The 21,243-nt window shown below is 36.9% G+C and overlaps 1 protein-coding gene across 10 annotated transcripts in view; it reads left to right on the top strand.

Annotated features, from left to right (window-relative positions):
- The window catches only part of LOC134348443 (microtubule-associated protein 2-like), a 314,301-nt gene that overhangs the window by 240,317 nt on the left and 52,741 nt on the right, over positions 1-21,243 (top strand). For 8 of the 10 annotated variants that reach the window (XM_063051842.1, XM_063051835.1, XM_063051843.1 and 5 more), the window contains 2 exons: positions 13,337-13,381; positions 20,441-20,557. In XM_063051842.1, coding sequence (XP_062907912.1) covers positions 13,337-13,381; positions 20,441-20,557 — 162 coding nt within the window. Of the gene's footprint in view, positions 1-3,185; positions 3,334-13,336; positions 13,382-20,440; positions 20,558-21,243 lie in introns of those variants that run through there. The other 2 variants (XM_063051844.1, XM_063051841.1) reach the window with 2 other exon arrangements.

The following is a 21,243-nucleotide window of genomic DNA, read 5'->3' as shown; positions in this document are numbered from 1 at the left end:
GGTTTAATGAAGGGTCTTGGTCCAAAACATCGACTGTTCATTTCCTTCTATCGATGCCGCCTGACCTGCCGAGTTCCTCCAGCTTTGTGTGTGTGTGTTGCTAAGAATTTCCAGCATCTGCAGAATCTCTTGTATCTGCTGCCCTGTCCTGTTCGACACTTCTTCAAGAAACTTAATCAGATTTGTGAAATATGATTTTCATCAAACAGAGCAATGCTGTGTGTCCCTAATCTGTTCTTGCCTGCCAAATACAGATGGGTCTTGTCTCTCAAACTCTTCCCCCAGCATCTGTCTGTCCCCCACCCCCCATTAGTGTTGGACTGACTGGACTGTAGTTCCCAGACTTATACATGCACCCTACCTAAATTGAGGTCCAATGTTAGCCACTCTACTGACGTCTAATACCTCATCCCTGGCTGAGGGATATGTGAAAAAGCTCTGCCAGGTCTCCTCCTTTTGGTTCCCAAGTATCCTAGGAAACATTTGGTCAGGTCTCGGGGATTTCCCTCCTTCATGTGCCTTAATACCATCACTTCATTTGTACAGTTCATATCCTTCTGCTCCTTTTTGAATTCTCTGGCTTCCGTGAGTTCTCCGTGGTAAATGCAGATGAGAAGTATTTATTTCAGACCTTGTCTGGTCTCCCATGGCTCCACACATAGTTGACATCTCTAATCCTTAAGCAGACCTATTCTCTTCCTAGTTACCACTTCGTTAGTCATATATTATACTTACAGAATCTCTTAGTATTCTCCTTTAACTGTTATGTACCCTTTTTGTCTTCTGAATTTCCTTCTTAAGTGTATTCCTGCTATGACAACTGTAACACCTGTGTAGTGCTTGTCTTATCTCATGTGACTGGTCGCTGCACTCTTTCTGAGAAAAATCAAATTACATAGTACTACACTAGGTGCTAGTAGGCCATCAGAAGCTCTAGATATTGGAAGGAGGCAGTGAATAGAAAACACACACTTCTGGGAGTAAGTTTAGTTTATAAAAAAACATGAAGAAGAACAATTTAAAATTCCAACTTTCTGTTGAGGTTCCAAATCTCAGATATCAACAAAAAACAAATTCCTGTTTAGTTAGAATCTGTGATATTCATAAGAATAACCATTATTACTCTAATTTATCTAACTAATTGGATCTCATGTTATTCCCCATTTAAAATTTCCTTTTTTCCTCTAGTTAGTTAGAAAACCAATTGAATTCCTATTCTGAAGTATTATGGCTAACTTCAGTTTCAGTTCAAATCGGTATGTCTACAAATTGAAATTCAAATTCAAAAATTATATATCTATACAGCTTAACTCCTTTCATGACAATTCTCCAACATCACAACTTTTAAACAAAGTAATCTCATTCAGTAACTTATCAAAGTCTTTGCAAAAATAATCAGTTCTTGCAGAAAATCAAACTCAGATCCTTTGAATGAAAATAGGCTTATACATCCAACCGTATTAAATCCTCTGCATCAAGAAACAATTCGTTCCCGCACTGGTTCTTCATCCTGTGTGGCTCGCCATCTTGTTTCATGTTTCGTTGGATGAATTAGTTGATCATCCATGGAAAGTCAATTCACAGTACCTACACAAAAAAAAAACTGATCAAATCCCTTGGTGTGATAAACAGAACTAATTCCCAGTTTCATGGTAGAGATCTTGGACACTTGTGTCTACCGATATTGACTCATTATAGCTGTAGCTTCCATAGATCTTTTAATCACTAACGTCTCTCCTCCAAGGGGTTCACCCTGAAGTTTTCAAGTAAGTAGGTTAGAGATACTCACTACTAATTCCACTTTTAACAGTTTGTTATCTTTAGTTTCTGTTAGTTAGCTGTTTTTCTCTCGCGTTCCTGCGCTATTTTCCCTAAGTTCTTTTTTTAAAAATTTGGTAAACCTCATTTTCATCCCTCCACAGGTGGAGCTTTCTAACATTACATCATTGGGTTTAATTAACCTGGATTACACTGCACTATTATTCTTACAGCTATCTGCAATCTCCGTACATATTTACTCCTCTAATTACTGTGGACTATTGAGAGTCTGTTGTACTATCCCATCAAAGTGACTACCTCCTCCTCATTTCTAAGTTCTAGCTATATAGTCTCACATATCATTCTGGGCTCTCAATCATGCCTAAAGAATCTCCTGTCTGCTCCTTTATTGACTCTCGTATCAGTACAGCTTTTCTTGACTCCACCCTCCACTACTGTACATCCAGGTTAGATGTTGTGCCACATACCTGGCTGCTGCTGTTCTCCTCTGAAAGGCCAACCTACTAATGGTATCCAAAACAATGTACTTGTTACTGAAGGGAAAGTTCACCAAAACCTACATTTGGTTTAATATTCAGTGGAAACTACAGTAATTTGTTCATTAAATTTATTTTTGTTGGCACGGAATATAAATGGATTTACTACAAGCCCCTGGGCAGTAAACATCATTCCATGAAAATTTCAGAGCTCAAAACCTTTGACCATCTGCTGTTTGGGTGAGAGACATAAGCTCCTTGTCTGCTTTTGTTTTCAATCCTACCAAGGACAACGTATCCCCATAATCCTTTCCACATCCACAACCTTCAGATTTGTGCTGCTGCTGCTGCTGCTCCACTGCTGGTGCCTTGCGTGTTGCTGGTTTTATGCCCTCAGTCATTGTACCTTCAAATTGCTTCTCTGAATGACTCTTGGCCTCCTTTCTAGATAGACATCATCTTACAGACTCAGTGCTAAGTCTTCATTCAAGTATCTGAGGCTGTGCTGTGCGGGTGCAGATTATTTCACCCTCCCTTGAGGAAGTTGTAAACTGAACAAATTAAGTACATTTCAGAGGAGAAACAAGCTAACTAGAATTACATTAAACAGATTCTGTGACTGGGTCTTTATCATGGCACAAATATTTTGAAATGTTATGCCCTTTAATTCACTCCCAGAAATAGTGGAAACAGATGAGATAGTAATTTTTAATTATAATTGGAAAAGGAAAAACAGTATCATTATGGGTAATGTGGGTTCCTTCTGTGCTGCCTGATTCACTGAGCATTCAGTGGTGATTTGTTAATTAGGAATAAGTAAACTATCGGATGTAGTCCTCACACTCTTGCTGCTGCGTTACATTTAAGTCAATTCTGCCTCTGTTTCTATGACAACAGTTTGCTGCATGTATTGCACATTCTTGACACAGCTATACTAGAAGAAGAAAGAATACTTGGGCAGGCTCATTAATATTCGGGGTTTCATTGTCTCAGAATAACCCAGATTCTGGTCTTAGTGGAATTGCCCATTACAATGACATCCTTGTGAGTTTCATCAGATGCTTTCTGCCTATATGAGGTCTGTGGTTTAAAGAAACTCAATGTCTTAAACTATAGTGTACAACAACGTAAGTAAGATGCTTTTGTCGGCTTTGTATGGGATCCTTTTGTTGCTTAAACATCATTATTGCTGCAAGCCTGTCTTAAAAATGCAAAGATATTTTAGAAACATTACTCATAATATGTAAAAAAAATCTACTTATTTAATGTCTGTACTGTATGTAGTGTAGGGTTATTAAATATGTCATATTTAAAAATAAACTGATTTTTAAAATTTGCTTTGAATTTATTCTGGTCCTTTTTTCTAAAAACTAAACCATTCCTCACCCTTTGCTGTTTTGAAAATACAAATATCTTTTTGGCACACACTGTTTTACTTAGTAAAGAACTGCCGATATGCATTTTGTATGAAAGAACGTGTATCATACAAGTTGAATAATTAGTAAAGATAAAAATAATTAGACCTTTTAACGATGAAATCATTGTGATTTATCATGTCTATTCTGTTACTAATGTAGATTAAAATTATCCATTTCAATGCTATCTCTTAATTCTTTCCTTTCATAAATTCCTCCCTAAAATTTTGGTTAAATTCCTTCAAAAATAAAAGATTTCAAAATACGGTTTAATCTTTAAATAAAATTCAAGCACCAACCCTTCATTAGCTTCCCAAAGATTCTTTTGTTATATAATTTTGTGCAAATTAATGTGCAAGAATATGAAGCTTAATTGAAAATGTTCCATTAAAAATGAAATTGCTCTTGTATGTTAATTGTCAATACATATTTCTGGTAATGTACAAGGAACAAATATAACCATGATTGAGGCATGTATGTGTGGTAATTTCTTTGTTTGCTTGGTCCAAAATGGTAATTTTTAAGATTTTATTTTCCTTGTGACAATATGGTCTATAATGTAATTTCAATGTTTGCCTTTTCTCGTAGCTTTTCAAATGACTTTAAAAAGATAGATATCTATTTAACACCTTAATCTTTACAATGGTAGCTAACAGACATACATTTAAATATGAAGCCAATTTTTTTTGATGATGTGATGAAGATTTCAAAGAAGAAATCCAATATGATCAAAATTATAGAAATTTCCCATTGGTTGTGGTTTCCAGTACAAGACAAATATTTTTCATAGATAGTGTTCGATGCCAGAGAATATTGCCGTCCATGAATCAAATTAATTCAGAGCCCATTTTATCCTTACTTCAGAGGAATTAATTTAGGTGCATGATTTTATGTGGAAAGTGAGCCAAGGTCTTTTTAGTGGTGCTCCAGAGTGCTCATTTCATTAAAGATACTTTTTCTTTAGCTTAACATTTTTTAAATTACATTTTGAGTTAACCAGCTTCCTTTCAATTTAAGTATCACAGAACAACAAGTGAATTGTATGGAAACAGTGTAAAACATTTAACAAATAATATATCCCGGAAAAATAGTAGTTTAATATAGATTAACAATTATTGCGCTTCTATCAAGGGTGACATAGATTTTTTAATATACACCTTGTGTTCTAAATTTCAGTGCATGTAGTTGTGTTCTTGTTTGAAGCATTTCAAAGAAAGAAGCCTTTCTGATACTGCAATTGCAATTTTGCCACAATAGATTAAAATGAAACTGTTTATAAGATTTATCTATTAACACGTTACTTTAAGTGATGCACTTTTTCAAAATATTGTTGCTACTAGCTTTAAAATGCTGCGGCACCAGTAAAAATACTCTCTCTATACTGTCGAATAGTGAGTTCCAGGACTTGGACAATGAATGATAGGTAAGAATGGTATCATGGTGGCGTAGCTGAGGTCATCAGAGTTTGAAGTTCAATGCCAACGCTGTCTGTAAGGAGCTTGTGCATTCTCCCCATGGCCGCATGGGTTTTCTCCAGGTTCTTTGATTTCCTCCCACAGTCCAAAGACGTACCAGTTAGTAGGCTAATTGGTCATTGTAAGTTGTCCTATCATTAGGGTAGGGTTAAACAGGTGGGTTGCTGGGTGGCATGGTTCGTTGGGCTAAAAAGGCCTGTTCCACACTGTATCTCTAAATAAAGAAAGATGACTTGCAATTTGGAGTGGTGATTTTCTTTTGTGTCCTTTGCCCTCCTTGCAGGTTATGCAGGAGATGCTGTTGTAGTAGCCACAGTTAGTAATTGCAATCCATTTTGTAGACTGTACTCACTGCAATCACTGTAATCTCGTGATGGAGCAAATGAATATTGAGTGTGGTGTTGAACATCTTAAAGATTGCTGAAACTGTACTCATGTAGGTAAGTGGAGAGCATTCCGTCACCCTGTACTTGTTGCAGGATGCCCAGCTGGTTTACATGATGAATCCAATTGAATTTCTGGTCAATGGTGACATCCAGAAATTTGTTTGTTGGGGACTCAGCAATGATAGTATTATTGAACATTAAGAGGAATTGGTCAGAATGGCTGGCACTTTTGTAGCATGAATATTATTTGCCACACATCATCCTGTCTAGATCTTGCTGCATGTCATCATGGGCTGCTTTGTTGCTGAGGAGTTGCAATTAAAATTGAGTATTTTACAATCATTAATCAACATCCCAGCTCTGACCTTCCAATAGAAGGAATGTCATTAAATGAAGTAGCTGAAGATGGTTGGAGACACAAGAAACTACAGATGATAGAGTCTGGAGCAATGCACAAAATGCTGTAGGAACTCAACCTCTATGGAGGGAAATGGGTAGGTGACATTTTGGGTTGAGGCTCTTCATCTGGACTGACAAGGTGGTTGTGCATAAGAAGTTGTGCTGAGGACTCCTGATGTAATGTTCTGAGGCTGAGATGATAGAGCTCCAGCAATCAAAGCCTTCCTTTTTGGAGTAAGGCATGACTCCAACTGTTGGAATATTTTTGATCTTGATGCTGTCAGTTTTCCCAGTGTGCCTTGATAATCCACGCTATCAAATAGTCATTCTCACCCTGCCTCAGGAATTCATTCTTTGTTTCTTGTTTAGCTAATGACTGTGATGAGATTTTGTGCTGAGTTGTCTTGGCAATACCCAGGGTGGTATTGTCAGCAAATTATGATGGCTTCACCTGTGAACCCTTCCATCACTTTGCTGACGGTTGAATGTATTTTGGGTATATTAATCTATAGTAATTGGATTTGTCATGCATTTTGTGAACAGAACACACCTCTATAAATTTACCATTAGTGAATTCACTAATACATTTCTAGTCAGTCCAAAAGATGCGCTCAAAATTTAGTTAAAACTCTACTCTTTTTCAGATATTCCAAAAAATGCAGCATTAACTAATGAGTTTGCTGATTCTTTACACCTGACCAGGTTCCATGCTATAGCTTTCCACAGGGGTCTATCACGTTATGGGCATGGCCTTCTGTTGAATGCATAGGATGTTAATGTAATATTTGCTGCCATTCATGCTGCATTTTCACTATGTCATTGTGGGGGGATAAAAAAGCTTCAGGTTACTACTAGTCAATATTAATAATGTTCCATGAAATGGAGTACAATAGACTTCACTATAAAAGGAATGTCTTTGCTTTACCTTTTCCTAAGGAAATTGGTTTCTTCTTTGTCGATCTGGCTGAGCAGCTTAAGTGCATATTTTCCTGGAGAGAATTTGTAAGTTTGTATTTGACAAAAGGGTAAAGCACTTGGGTATCTAAGTAATCTATATCGCTTGAGTGAGAAGTCACTTAGATTTGAAAAGCAAGCATGATTCTGTCAGTTGTGGACATGGATATGGCATAGTGAATGTTGTTTATTTTAGGAAGATCTTGGAGTTTAGCAGCGCTTTGGACAGCAACCTTGGAATTTGGTACAATTGGAGGGCTGGAATAGCTCAGTAAAAAATTTAACAGCATTGGAGAGAGGATGAAGGTCTGATATTGATAGTTTGTCAATGGCATTAATGGAATCCTGTGTAAATTAAGTTATGTAAAAAGCAATCAAATTTTGCTAACTTTTATTTAATTAACTAACTAAATAAACTATCTTACTGAAAAGTGAATATAAAAATTACATTCCCACCAGGCCAGAAGGCACACATACAGACCTTTGTTTTATAGTAAGTTTTCAATTTATTTTATTATGAGTCTCACTAACTCTCTTGTTTCAATATAGACTGATCCAGGAATAAGCCCCACCAATGAAAGAGGTGGGAAAAAAGAGCTTTTGATACCTGATTAAACCAGGAGAGGCTGAATTGCCTACTTCTATTTCTGATTCTTAAGTGTTTTTAATTAATTGGAAAAACATTAAAATGACTAAAGTAGAAGAATAAAGCCAAGTGACCTTTTTAAGACAAAGTTATACAGCACTACAACACAGAAACAGGCCCTTCAGCTCATCTAGTCCATACTGAACTGTTATTCTGCCTAGTCCCATTATCCCACACTATAGTCCTCCATACCCCTTCCATCCTTGTACTTGCCCAAATTTCTTTCAACTGTGCAATCAAACCTGCATCCAACACTTACACAGGCAGCTCATTCCACACTCGCGCCACCATCTGAGTGAGAAAAGTTCACCTTCAGGTTCCCTTTAAGTATTTTACTTTTCACCCTTAACCTGTAACCTCTAGTTGTATCATCCAAGCTCAGAGGAGAAAGCCTGTTTGCATTTATCCTCTCTATATCCCCCATAATTTTACCAGCCTCTATCAAATCTCCCATCATTTGTCCACACTGCATGGGAAAATATCCCAATATATTCAACCTTTCCCTATATAACTCAGATGCTCAAGTTCCAGCAACATCCTTGTAATATTTTTTTGCTGTACACTTTCAATCTCATTGGTGTATTTAGGTAGTTGACTAGAACTGCACGCAGTATTCTAATTTTCGCCTCACCAACATCTTATACAATTTCAATGTAACATCCCAAATCCTATATTCAATACTTTCATTTATGAACATCAATGTGCCAAAAGCACTCATTACAATGCTATCTACCTGTGACTGTCTACTTTTATTTACCTTTTCCACTTGGGTTAGAAACGGCATTCAAATAGACCCTTGTTTGATACACTATGGCTGTTGTATTGCTGAGGAGCCTAATACAAAGTGTTTCTGGTCCCTTGGCTAATTATTGCTGAGTTCTGCCACAGCACTTAACTGCTGAATGCAGCAGGGGAGTGGCAGTTCAGATCTGTCCAGAGCTCATCAGGTTCCGTGTGCAGATTGTAGTTGTCTTATTGAGCAAAAGTATGATCCTAGCCACTGAATTTCAATAAAAAAAAATTAAAATAGTCAACAAATTCAGACAGCTGAAGATTTGAAAAAAAAATCACTAAATTCAATTAATTCAAAGAAAAAAGATAATCTCTCTCACAGTTGTGCTGAAATTAATGAGCTCACTGTACCTCTGCCAGGTCTAACTGAGAATCGGCTCAGGAGAATATTCTCCTCAAAAGCCACAGGAATTTCATGTTCGCTTATTTGATAAACAAGTTGGTGATGTTTGGGTGCAGTTAGATGAACTCCACCGCAGAGTCACTATCGAGTTTATATTTCATTGTTTTCAAGGGAATCTAGAACTACCTGCCCTTAGTGAGTCGGGGTGATGGCGGGAGAGGAAAGGAAGTACACTTATTCCTCAAAACAATACATTTAATACTCACCTGGAGATGTGCCCTATCCCCTCAATGGTAGAATTAACGGTGGTGCCAATATAATTGAATAAATGGGGACAGAGTATTGGACAACTGTGTGACCTGTCATCTACAATGATCTTATGAAAACCTGCTTTTGACTTGCAGTGTATGTGTACAACTGTTTAAATAGCGATTGCAAAACTCTTTTGCCTTACTATATTTCAATTTATGGTCATCAGCCTTAGGTTACTAGTTTATTGCTTCTCGAAAGGCATTACTGCTGATTTTCAGGCAACTTCCCATCATAATTGTTTTAGAAATAAAGATATTCTAACAATAACAGCTGTGAGTCTTGGTACAAAATTTACAATAATTTAGCCACCTCACTGGTCATTGTCGAGTGTATTTTCAACATCTAGTTCATTAGTTTAAGAATGACGTTTGATTTGATGGCAGCACTATATGACTGGAATAATTACATAAATCCATTTTAATTCATAACATATTACACAAGTGTATATTCCATATTTTGGTCAACAGAAACAGGGAAGATATATCAGAGAATAATTTTTATTGTGCATCACCCTGTCCTTTCCTCATCAATACTAGCCTATTTCAGTCACACATCCAGACGATAGTGTGAGCTTGACTTGGGGAATGTATGTCAGACCTAATTCCTAATGTGATTTCTGATAGAGTTGGTCTTTTATTAGAGAAATCGCTAGTCGGCCATAAGAAGTAGAAACTGCAGGAGGGTATTGAGCTAATTCTGAAATGTCAACTTTGCCTTTCAATCCTGAAGCATCCAAAAATTCACTAGTGTTAGCCTTGAATGTATCCAGTGGCTAAACATCCCCAGATATCTGTAACCTTTTGTTCAAAGAATTTTTTCCTAAATAACCACTGTATTCAGATGAGCATGGAGGAAGGACTTTCTCCCCTTAGATAAAAAAGATACATGACAAGTTGCAGGTGGCAGTAATATTGCTCATGACTAGATATTATTCAAATACTGATTTTCAACTGTTCGCACTTCTCAGCTTCTCTTAGCATTTGACAAATGGTTTGACAGTGTGATCAATCACACAAAAGAATTTCTATTCATATTTCTTAAATCTTGAATATTTTGTGAAAGGCTGTTTACAGTTCTCTACCTCCTCAAGCATTTATCAAATGGTTTAACAGTGAGATCAATCACACAAAAGAGATTCTGGTCATATTTTTTAAATTCTGATTTTTTTTTGTGGATTTTGGTATCAGAAGTTTTGTTACCATCGGTGAAATGCATTTGTATCTGTTCTGCAAAGTCACCAGTGTGTCAAATATAGTTTGTTTATTTCTAAGCTTTTTGTGCAATTGGTGAGATGTGGTGTTCCTTAGATTTATTTTAAAAGAACAATTGTTCTTTGTAGTCATGTACCATCAATTGATTTAAAAATAACAACACAGGGACTTGAAGGATAGAAATCAACATTAAAAACAAGTGAGGGGCTACCAAAGCTAGCCTTGTTTTCAGTAAATTTGATAATGATCCATTGAATTCCAGTTGAACTGATGAAACACAACATTTTACTAATAGAGAACAGAATCTAATGTACAAACAGTTTGGTTATTTCAGCATAAACTGAAATTGTTCTTGTCTATTAATAAAGCTAGGCAGAGGGGGTGGGGTGACTCTGTTGGTAAAAAATGAAATCATATCCTTTGAAAGAGGTGATAAAGAATCGGAAGATACAGAATCCTTGTGGGTAGAGATTAAAAAATGGTGAAGAGTAAAAAGATGCTGATGGGAGTTGTATACGGGACCCTGAACAGCAGCCAGGATGTGAGATATAAATTTCAATAGGAAATAGAAAAAGGCACATAACAAGGGCAATGTTATAATAGTCTTGAAGGATTTCAATATGCAGTTTGATAGGGAAAATCAGGATGGAGCTGGATTACAATGGAAATTTGTAGAATGCCTACGAGATGGCTTTTTAGAGTAGCTTGTAGTTGAACTCACTACGAGGAATATGATTTTGGATTGTGTGTTGTGTAATGAACCAGATTTGACTAGGGAGCTTAAACTAAAGGAACCCTTAGGAGGCAGAGATTGTAATATGATAGAATTCACCCTGCAATTTGAGAGGGAGAAGCTATCAGTATTACAGGGGAGTAAAGGGAATTAGAGGCAAAAAAGAGGAGCTGGCCAAAATTGATTGGAAGGGGACTTTAGCATGGATAACTGCAGAACAGTAATGACTTGAGTTTCTGGAGGCAAATTGGAAGCCACAGGATAGAGAAAAACCACAAGGACAGAAAAACCACAAGGACAGAAAAAATGAAATATGAAGGTAAGCTAGCCAATAGTATAAAGTAGGATACCAAAAACCTTGTGTAGATATATAGAGTAAAAGAAAGCTGAGAGTGGAATTTGGACCACTGGAAAATGATGCTGGAGAGGTAGTAATGGAGGACAAAGAAATTGCGGATGAATTTAATTAATTACTTTGCATCAGTCTGTGGAAGACACTAACAGTATGCCAGAAATTTGATGGTTCATGACAGAAGTAAGTGTAGTTGCTATTACAAGGAGAAGGAGCTAGGGAAGCTGAAACATCTGATTGTAGATCCGTCACCTGGACCAGATGGACTACACATCAAGGTTCTGAAAGGCATAACTGAAGAGATTGTGGAGCCATTAGTACTGATCTTTCTAGAATCACTAGATTCTGGAATGGTTCTGGAGGGCTGGAAAACTGTAAATATCACTCTACTCTTTAAGAATTAAGAAAGGCAAAAGAAAAGTAAGTATAGACTAGTTAGCAAGACTTAAATGGTTGGGAAGATGTTGGAGTCCATTATTAAGGATGAGTTTTCTGGGTACTTGGAGGCACTTGATAAAGTAGGCCAAAGGCAGTATAGTTTTCTTAAGAGGAAGTCTTGCCTTACAAATCTGTTAGAATTCTGTGAAGAAAGAACAGGCACGATAGACAAAGGTCAGTCAGTGGATGTTGTTTACTTGGATTTTCAGTGAAATCTATTGCCATGGACAGCTGTGAAGACCAAGTTACTAGCTATATTTAAAGCACAGGTTGAAATTGCGAAATAGAGAGAAAATACAAAAAAAAACAGGGGCGTAAAGGGACTTAGGAGTCCGTGTGCAGGATTCCCTAAAGGTTAACTTGCAGGTTGAGTCTGTGGTGAGGAAGGCAAATATGATGTGAGCATTCATTTCAAGAGGACCAGAACGTAAAAGCAAGGATGTAATGTTGAGACTTTATAAAGCACTGGTGAGGCCTCACTTGGAGTATTGTGAGTAATTTTGGGCCTCTTATCTTAGAAAGGATGTGCTGAAACTGGAGAGGGTTCAAAGGAGGTTCATAAAAATTATCCAGGATTGAATGGCTTGTCATATGAAGAGTGTTTGATGGCTCTGGGCCTGTATTCACTAGAATTCAGAAGAATAAGGGCTGGCGTCATTGAAAGCTTTCAAGTGATCAAAGGCCTTGATACAGTGGATATGGAGAGGACGATTCCTGTGGTGAGAGAGCCTAAGATCGGAGGTCACTGCTTCAGAATAGAAGGCAGTCCTTTTAGAACGGAAACACAAAATAATCTGCAGATGCTAGGATCAAAGCAACACTCACAGCACGCTGGAGGAACTCAGCAGGTCGGGCAGCATCCGTGGAAATGATGAGTCGACGTTTCCACTGATGCTGCTCGACCTGCTGAGTTCCTCCAGCGTGCTGTGAGTGTTCCTTTTAGAACGGAGATGAGGAGGACTTTCTTTTAGCCAGAGAGTGGTGATTCTGTGGAATTCGTTGCCACAAGCAGCTGTGGAGGCCAAGTCTGTATGTAGGTTTAAGTTAGAGGTTGATACATTCTTGAATGGTCAGGGCATGAAGGGATACAGGGAAAAGGCAGAAGATTGGGGCTGAGAGGATAATTGGATCAGCCATGATGAACTGGCAGAGGAGATTCAATGGGCCAAATGGCGTAATTCTGCTTTTATATCTTCTGGCCTTAATCTGCCATGACTGTTGTTCCAGTGAATCATATGTTATGCCAAATTATAAAAGGTAATTGGTCCTCTTGACTTGAAATCAACTGTAGGTATTACAAACGTTTGTACATTGTGATGTTTCTATTCAAATGTATTAATAATATTTAACTCAGTGAAAATTGATAACTGTAAGAATAGAAAATGCCTGAGTTCTCATAACCCATTTTCCATTTCTCATGCATCTATTTAAGTGACTTAATACTTTGTTCTAGTGCTCTGTGTATTTTTTGTCAGGCAAATTACTTGCCTTTCATTTTACCAAGAGTTGTTACAATCACATTTCATGTGCAGTATTTAACTTTTATTCTCATGCTGATGTTTATGTGCCTTAAACTGATCCACTCTTTTTTTCCCTTGTCTACCTTTCTGTTTACTTTCTTGCAGTGTCTGAAAGAACATCTGACAGTAAATCGGTTCCTGCAACAGAAGGTACAATTTCTGACTTGCATTATGTTCATAATCAGGTGTACAGGTACATTGCACAAGTTTTTTTTTAAAGTTCAGGTTCACATTGTTTGGTAGTTAGTCCACTCATTATTACTTAATGTATTGTTCCATCCTTAAAAAACAAATGGATCATTTTATATGCCAAGTTATAGGACTGATCTTAAAGAACATTGTCGTCAACATTGGTTTGTCATTTCCCTGTGAAACAAAATTGGGTCATGGCAAGTAGCCTGTTTTATATCACTGTCTGTGACCTCAGTTACAGAATAAAGTAGGCCACTAGTTCATGTGAATCAGTTCTGTTCTCCTGGAGAAGACCAATTCTTCCCCCATTATGATGGGCAGAGTTTTATCCAGGATAAATCTCAGGAGACCAAAAGAATAAAATTGCAAGAAGCATTGAGTTTGCCACAAAGAAGAATTGAAGATGCAGTGCATATGATGTTGCAAAGGAAGGGATGAAGGTTTTTTGTAGTGATTAGGATCTGGGGATTGATGCTCAACTGCAAATTTAGTTCAGTTTCAAAGAGTTAAGAAGAAAGTGCTTGGGAAAATGAAATGTAGATCAGTCAACTGGACCAGATGCGTTACTAATGATCTTTCAAGAAACACTAGACTCTGAAATGGTTCTTGAGGACTGGAAAATGGTATATGTCATTCCACTCTTTAAGAAGGTAAGGAGGCAATAGAAAGGAGATTATAGGCCAGTTAGCCTGACTTCAGTGGTTGGGAAGATGTTGGAGTCCATTATTAAAGATGAGATTTCAGAGTACTTGGAGGCATGTGATAAACTGGCCCAAAGTCAACATGCTTTCCTTAAGGGAAAATCTTGCCTGACAAATCTGTTGAATTCTTTGAAGAAATATCAGGCATGATAGACAAAGGTAAATCTGTGGATGTTGTTTACTTGGATTTTCAGAAGGCCTTTGACAAGGTGACACACATGAGGCTGATGAACAAGATAAGAGCCCGTAGTATTACAAGAAAGATACTAGCATGGATAGAAGATTGGCTGACTGCCAGGAGGCAAGGAGTGGAAATAAAGAGGGCTTTTTCTGGTTGGCTGCTGCGGACTAGTGGTGTTCCACAGGGATCGGTGTTAGGACCGCTTGTTTTCATGTTGTATGTCAGTGATTTGCATGACAAAATTGATGGCTTTATTTCCTACAATTGTGAGTTTAGGACCAGAGGGCACAGCCTCAGAATAGAGAGATGTTCATTTAGGAGGAGGAAATTTTTTAGTCATTTGTGTAATTCATTGCCACAGACAGTCGTGGAGGCCAAGTTATTCGGTATATTTAAAGCGGAAGTTAATAGCTTCTTGATTAGTCAGGGTGTCAAAGGATACGGGGAGAAGGTAGAAGAATGGGGTTGAGAGGAATAATAAGTCAGCCAAATGGAATGGTGGAGCAGATTCAATGGGCCAAATGGCCTAATTCTGTTCCTGTGTTTTATGCTCTGATGGTCTTAAACCCAGATCAGTGGTCATTTGGGTTTGGCTGGAGCCAGGTTAGATGTCATTGGTTGTCTTTGAGTTTATTTAAAGGCAATCTATGCTTAATTTAATTTAATGTTGATTATGCAGTCGTTTAGCTAGGAGACATTAATAACAGTCAAAGGTGATAGTGGAGGAGTAGAGTAGTGGTCCTGCTGAATGATTTGGCAGACAGATTGATTTTTGTATGCCCTTTCGGATAATGAATATAGTCATAGTCATACTTTATTGATCCTGGGGGAAATTGTTTAAATATGAGGAACAACATGCAAGTGAGAAGAGATATGAGCTGAGTGACTCAGTGAATGAAACATTAATCTTTTACTACAAAGTCCAGACAATTAATTATGTGCAGGTTTGTCCTCTTTGAATATTGTGATGGATTTGAATGGCCTGTATTTGGTGTTGCTCCATTAAATCTACACCTCAAGGTCAATAGGTATCCATGCTCTTAGAACCTAGATTTAAATTCCATGGAGATCAACATGTGATCTCCATATTTACACATCGTTACACCTGAGGAGGCCTAAACCTTAAACATTTCAATTTCGTGCCAATATATTTGATGGTAAATTGATTTTTGTGCACAATATATTGGACATTTTATGATCTGATTTTTTTTTAATTACCCTTTTGAAAATGGGATCTTGGATAACTGAACACTGTGTGGGATAGTGGGTATGATCTGGCTCACCACTATACTTTTCATTAGAACATTGTTAGTTAACATTGTAATTACTTTGTCCATACAGTTCAGATTTAATTCTTCTTACAATCAAAGACACAGCATGGAAACAGGCCCTTCAGCTTGAGTTCATGCCGGCCATAAATTACCCATTTAAATTAATCCTAAACAAATCTAATCTTATATTATTCCCCCGCATTATTATCAACTCTTCCCCAGATTCTACCATTGACCTGCACACTAGGGTCTATTTACCCGACCTGCACATCCTTGACGAGAGAGGAAACTGGAGTACCGAGAGAGAACCCACGTGGTCACAGGAAGAATGTGTGAACTCGCACAGCTAGTAACCTCTGTCAGGATTGATGCAGGTCACTGGCACTGCAAGGCGGAGCCTTTATTAACTGGACAACTGTGCTGTTCCTTGATATTTAACAGTCCTGTCATTTCGGATTGTAATATCAGTACAGGTTTGAAATATTACAGCAGCACCCTTTTTTTTTGCATTTGCATAGATTTAAAGGATTGACCGCTGACCTCACTAATAGGTGATACTCGGGTGAAAGCAAGGCACTGAAGAGTACAGTTAGTGAATGTAAAGTCCCTTACTGATTTTTTTTTAGGTTGTTTACCTCAGTTGTTGCAAAGAAATGAACAGAAGACAAAACACCATGCTTGAGTCACTGTTAAAATCCCTGAAACTGCATGCATACTGTGGTAGTTAATTTAATGCAGTTCATATAATTCAGAGAATGTGAATTAAATCTCAACATGAAGTACAAGAGTGTTAAATCACTGTAAAATAAATATAGCTGAAGATAACATGCTATTATCATTAGAAGTGATGATTATGGTAAAGGTATCACTGTTTTTCCCTGGAAGGAACAAGCTATCCTTAACAGTTCAGTTGCGTTATATAGTTCTTTGAGGTAGCCTGGCAAACCATTCATTTGAAAGGGTGAGTAATTGATAGATGTTAGATTTGCCTGCAGGGTGTATATTTCAGAATTAAGCTAAAAACTCTCCCATTCATCTGCTCTTCTTCATCTCCTCCTCCTTTCATGTGTGAACTTTTTTTGAACCCCAAAGGTAAAATGGAAAAGCCAAGTAAGATGTTTCTAATTGATTGGTTTTCAGTCCAATACTTTATACACTGGCCAATTGGTGTCCATTAGCAAAGTTAAGTTATTATCGCCAGTGGTGATGCAATATTGCTGATAGATCACTGATGGTATCGAGTCTGTCATCCTGTGCTTTTATAGATTATTTGTCATTTGAACAGGTTCTTAAAGTATGGTGCAGAGCGGTGATATGGAGTGAGTAGCTTTGATGTTTTGCCTTTTGTTTTTGCAGCCTGCATATACATTACAGTGCAGTACAGGCCCTTCAGCCCATGATATTGTGCTTACCTTTTAACCTACTCTGAGATCAATGCAGCCCTTCCCTCTTACATAGCCCTCCATCTTCTATCATCCCTGTGCAGTGAGTTAAGTCTATATACCTGCAGTTAAATCAAGGAAGAAGAGAGGAAAATAGTACTTGCTACAAGCACTGAGAGTAGTCAGTTTCAAGAGTATGAGTAAAAACACAGAAAAAGCTTGCCTGTGCCTTGCTGAGCAAACACCGCTGGAGGAAAGAAGGTCACTCTTTATGCAACCATTTTACTGAAGTCTTATGAGTGAACCCTGCTATACATGTAAAGCAAGAGTATAATACTGGTAAGATGTTCTTCACTGTAGATGGAACTGAATTCCAGGTAAACATGACTGCAGTGAATGTGCTTGCTTTAACAAGTGTGGGTTTGAAAAAGAATCACTAGTATTTCATTGTAGATAATATCATTTGTCAACCAAAGAGTGAAGTACTAATTTATTAGCATTTATTTTGATAAGATGGGAAACAAAACAATCTTCCAATTTTCTTTTGAATTACCTTCAGGCTTAATTTTTGTTTTTTTTTCTCTTTGCAGTTGCTTTTTAATCCTTTTCTCATGTTCCATGTTCTTTTTTTTGCATTTGTTTCTCCATTATGCTTGTTCATTTTACTTAAAACCTTTTAGTAACTATTTGACTAATTCCATGCTGTTGTTGCTGAGATCGTTGTCATGCAAGTGGAATGAAATGAGTTATCAGAAATTATGGCACTGACAAAACATTAAATTATTAGCTTGCTGTTAATGTGTTAACACTGCAAATTACTGCGTAATTGATAGGATCCAAGGCAGAAAATCAATTTGCACCTTGGACTCCATGAGTACCACATAGATGAAGCCATTTTAACCAATGAATGATAAAGACAAGAAATTATGGAGAGAGAAATATTCTCAAATCAGAGAGAAAAAGCAGAGTATGGTTTACTTAACATAAGAAAAACCAAAAGACATTTTAACCAAGTTTTATTTCAGGATTATTGTTTTGATCTTTGTGTCATTTAAAAGGCACCAGGAAAGGTACCTTTTCAAAGAAAACTTTGGAGGGATATAGCATAAGTGTGAATCTTGGTCAGCATGGCCCATTTGGGCTGAAGGACCTGTTTACATGCTGTATGACTCCAAGTTAGTAATTAAGCAACACTACAGTATGTTGAACATGCAAAACACTAAAGGATAGAATCAGTATCCAAATCCATCATAGAGGCACAATGTGGAACAGCACTATTTTATTACCTTCATATGAGACAGGGAAATGATTGGCAAGTAAACAAGAACCATCATGGTAGATTGATACAATGATAATGGGGCTATTGACCACTAATGGCAATTACTCTCAATCCATTGACCTTGAAATGACATGATGCAACAGTGGGGGGGCATTGGCAATGAAATATTCAGGATTTTCTTTGCCCTCACATTAACTTAGTCATATCTTATTCACACACTAACTTTTTCCGCATATCAAAATAGCTTTTCACATTGCAAATTATTATCTTTCAACCTCAGTGTGATGGGGTAAAGTTAGATGAGTATACCTTGAAGACAGATATAAAAAGTTTTCAAAAAAACTGCATGGGACAATTGACTGCTTGCTGGCGTATGACTGTAGCTTCACAACTTCTCCAGGCCTGCTAGCTGAATGCCCTACAAGTTATATCCTTAATGGGCTCTATACAAGATTATTCACAAACTCCAATTGGGATTAATTTTGTTATTGTTGTAAATCCAGCAATTTTGTGTCATGCTCAGTTGTGTAATAGCTGCACAATGAGGAAGGACTTACTCAGTCTGGCAAAGAAACACGAAGTTAACCAGAAATTTGTAGAGAGTCAGACTTGTGGAGATTCCTTTCTTGCAATTAATTTGTCCAAGAAGTTACTCTTGTCCCAAGAAGTTCTGGCCTTTAAAAATGCAACTAAACACAAGGATAAAATTGTCTAAAATTATGACAAATTTTCTAATATTCAGGCTCATAGATGACATTGGTTTTAATTTTCCAAAATTATGTACAGCTACGTGAATAATGTGGAATAGTTCTCCATCAAACAGTCGGAGATTGATTCATCAGATTGAATCAACAGTCCTATTCATTATTTTTATTCTTAACATCACACATTCTTCTGTGAAGACTTCTCAACATTAAGACATTTTTCTGCTTAATTTTTCCTAAAGCATTTTAACTATTTAAATTGTCAAAATATTCATCATTTGTTTTGTATTTCTTAATAATTATAACTTGTAATTCTTCAGACCCTATATTACTGAGCATGGAATAATTGAATATTGCACAGAAAAATATCATTCAGCGTATGAAGTCTTCGCCAGTAGAGTATCCGGTCAGTTCTGTTTTCCTGCTCATCCCTAGAGCCTCCATATTGTTTTCCCTCAAATGTTTATCCATTCATTGACTCTATTTCTCTTATCATTGCAGACAGTAAATTTCAGATCTTAACCGCTATCTTCGCATAAACATTTTTCCTCGCAACTCCCTTTTAACGCAGAACTTTAAACCAGTGTTCTTCTACTTATCCGATCTCAAGCAGTTATAGTTTTCTGGGGATTGGACAATTCATGCTTAATGATTTATTGATGTTTTTTATATTACAAACTCTAGATTAAAATATGTTTAAGTTTTTCTTTAATCTTAATTTTTTTTTATCAAAGGAACTTTTTTTGCTGCACTTTCATGGTAATTAAATCTGTGCTCTAATAATCCCTTTGAATATTTCCAATTTTGACCTCAATCCTAACTGCCAATTTTTTTTCCGCTTTACCCAGTCACTGCATTGAAATTTGGAAGGTAAACGTAACTTTTGTTCAGTTGTAATGGAGTGAACAGCTGTACTACAATATAAGCCACCCTGTTGTATAATGCAATCATTATGAAATAGTAGTCCTGACTAACTATGAAATACGATACAGATTTAGTAAAACATCAAGAAAGGTGAGAAATTTGTTTCTTTCCTACAGTGGTTAACCTAGCAAGATCCCAGGATGGTATCAAGACATTTCTAAATATCCACTTCAATGCAGTTCATACTTGAATAGTAACATAAGGGTAGTCAAGATTAAGGGAAGTTCCAACTTGGCAACTCAACATAAATTGCATCTCAGCAAAAATAAAATCACATCTGTGGACTATTTCTGCACAATACAGTGGGAGTGTAGTGATTCATTAAAATGAATGGAGTAATGCTTTAGAATAATATTTTTCCTAAACCATGTTATCAACCCTTAAAGTAAGAATGTGTATATTTCAAATACTGAAAATGCATTGTATGTAAAACACATTTCTCTGTCAAGTACATTTTTGGCATCTTTGTATTGAGTTCCTTTTTCTTTATTGTTCATTTTAATTTGAAGGTTCAAGTTCGAAGAACAAATTTGCTCCCACTCAGAAATTGACCTGTTTTTCTTGTATCTATTTAGCAGAAGTGATCTCTGCTAGAATTGTGCAAGAAGTCACAGCTGAGGCAGTGGCAGTGCTCAAAGGAGAACAAGTAAAAGATACTGTACTGAGAGACCAGCCGAAGCAGCCTTCTGCAGGTAAGTGAGGTGACCTTGACGGTACCAGTAAAACTTCGATAATCCAGCATTCTCGCAGACTAGTGGATCTTCTGGATTACTTGATGTTCCAGCTATTTTTATCATGTTAAACTTTAGTAGTATAGTAAATGTTTCAGTAAAGCTTGTGAGTTTAGAAAACTGAGCAAAGAGAAAAGGAAATGGAATTTGGCAAATTTCAGATTGTAAATTTCACCTTGTGATTTACAACCTACTCCTGAATCTGCTCGAATTCTGAATGAGTGTTCTAAACCATCAGGATTTCCAAACAATTGGATTCTGGATTATTGGAGTTGGAGTCTGCATGGATTATTTAATCCAACATTATGCCGCTGCCAGGACTTAATGAATAATAAATGTTTATATTTGTGCTGGTTTAGATAGTTTCATGATATAGTATATCCAGAATAGGACTGAAAAATCTGAAAAATTGGTGATATTCCAGGTTTTCCTGTACTCTTTGGAGAAATAAGTAGCTCTAACCATATGCAATACATGTATATTAAATAATTTGACAGTTAATTTAGAAAAAACTCAGTAAGTTGCAAGTTATTTAATATGCATGTGTATTTTATATAGTTAGTGCCACTTATTTGATTTGAAATGTTACCAGATCCTGATTAGACTGCTGTGCTGGAATATGCTGTGTTCTACATAAGAAACATGGG

The sequence above is a fragment of the Mobula hypostoma genome, chromosome 6 (assembly GCF_963921235.1).
Source record: "Mobula hypostoma chromosome 6, sMobHyp1.1, whole genome shotgun sequence".
In the NCBI taxonomy this organism is placed as follows: domain Eukaryota; kingdom Metazoa; phylum Chordata; class Chondrichthyes; order Myliobatiformes; family Myliobatidae; genus Mobula; species Mobula hypostoma.
This window is presented reverse-complemented; position numbering and strand designations above follow the sequence as displayed.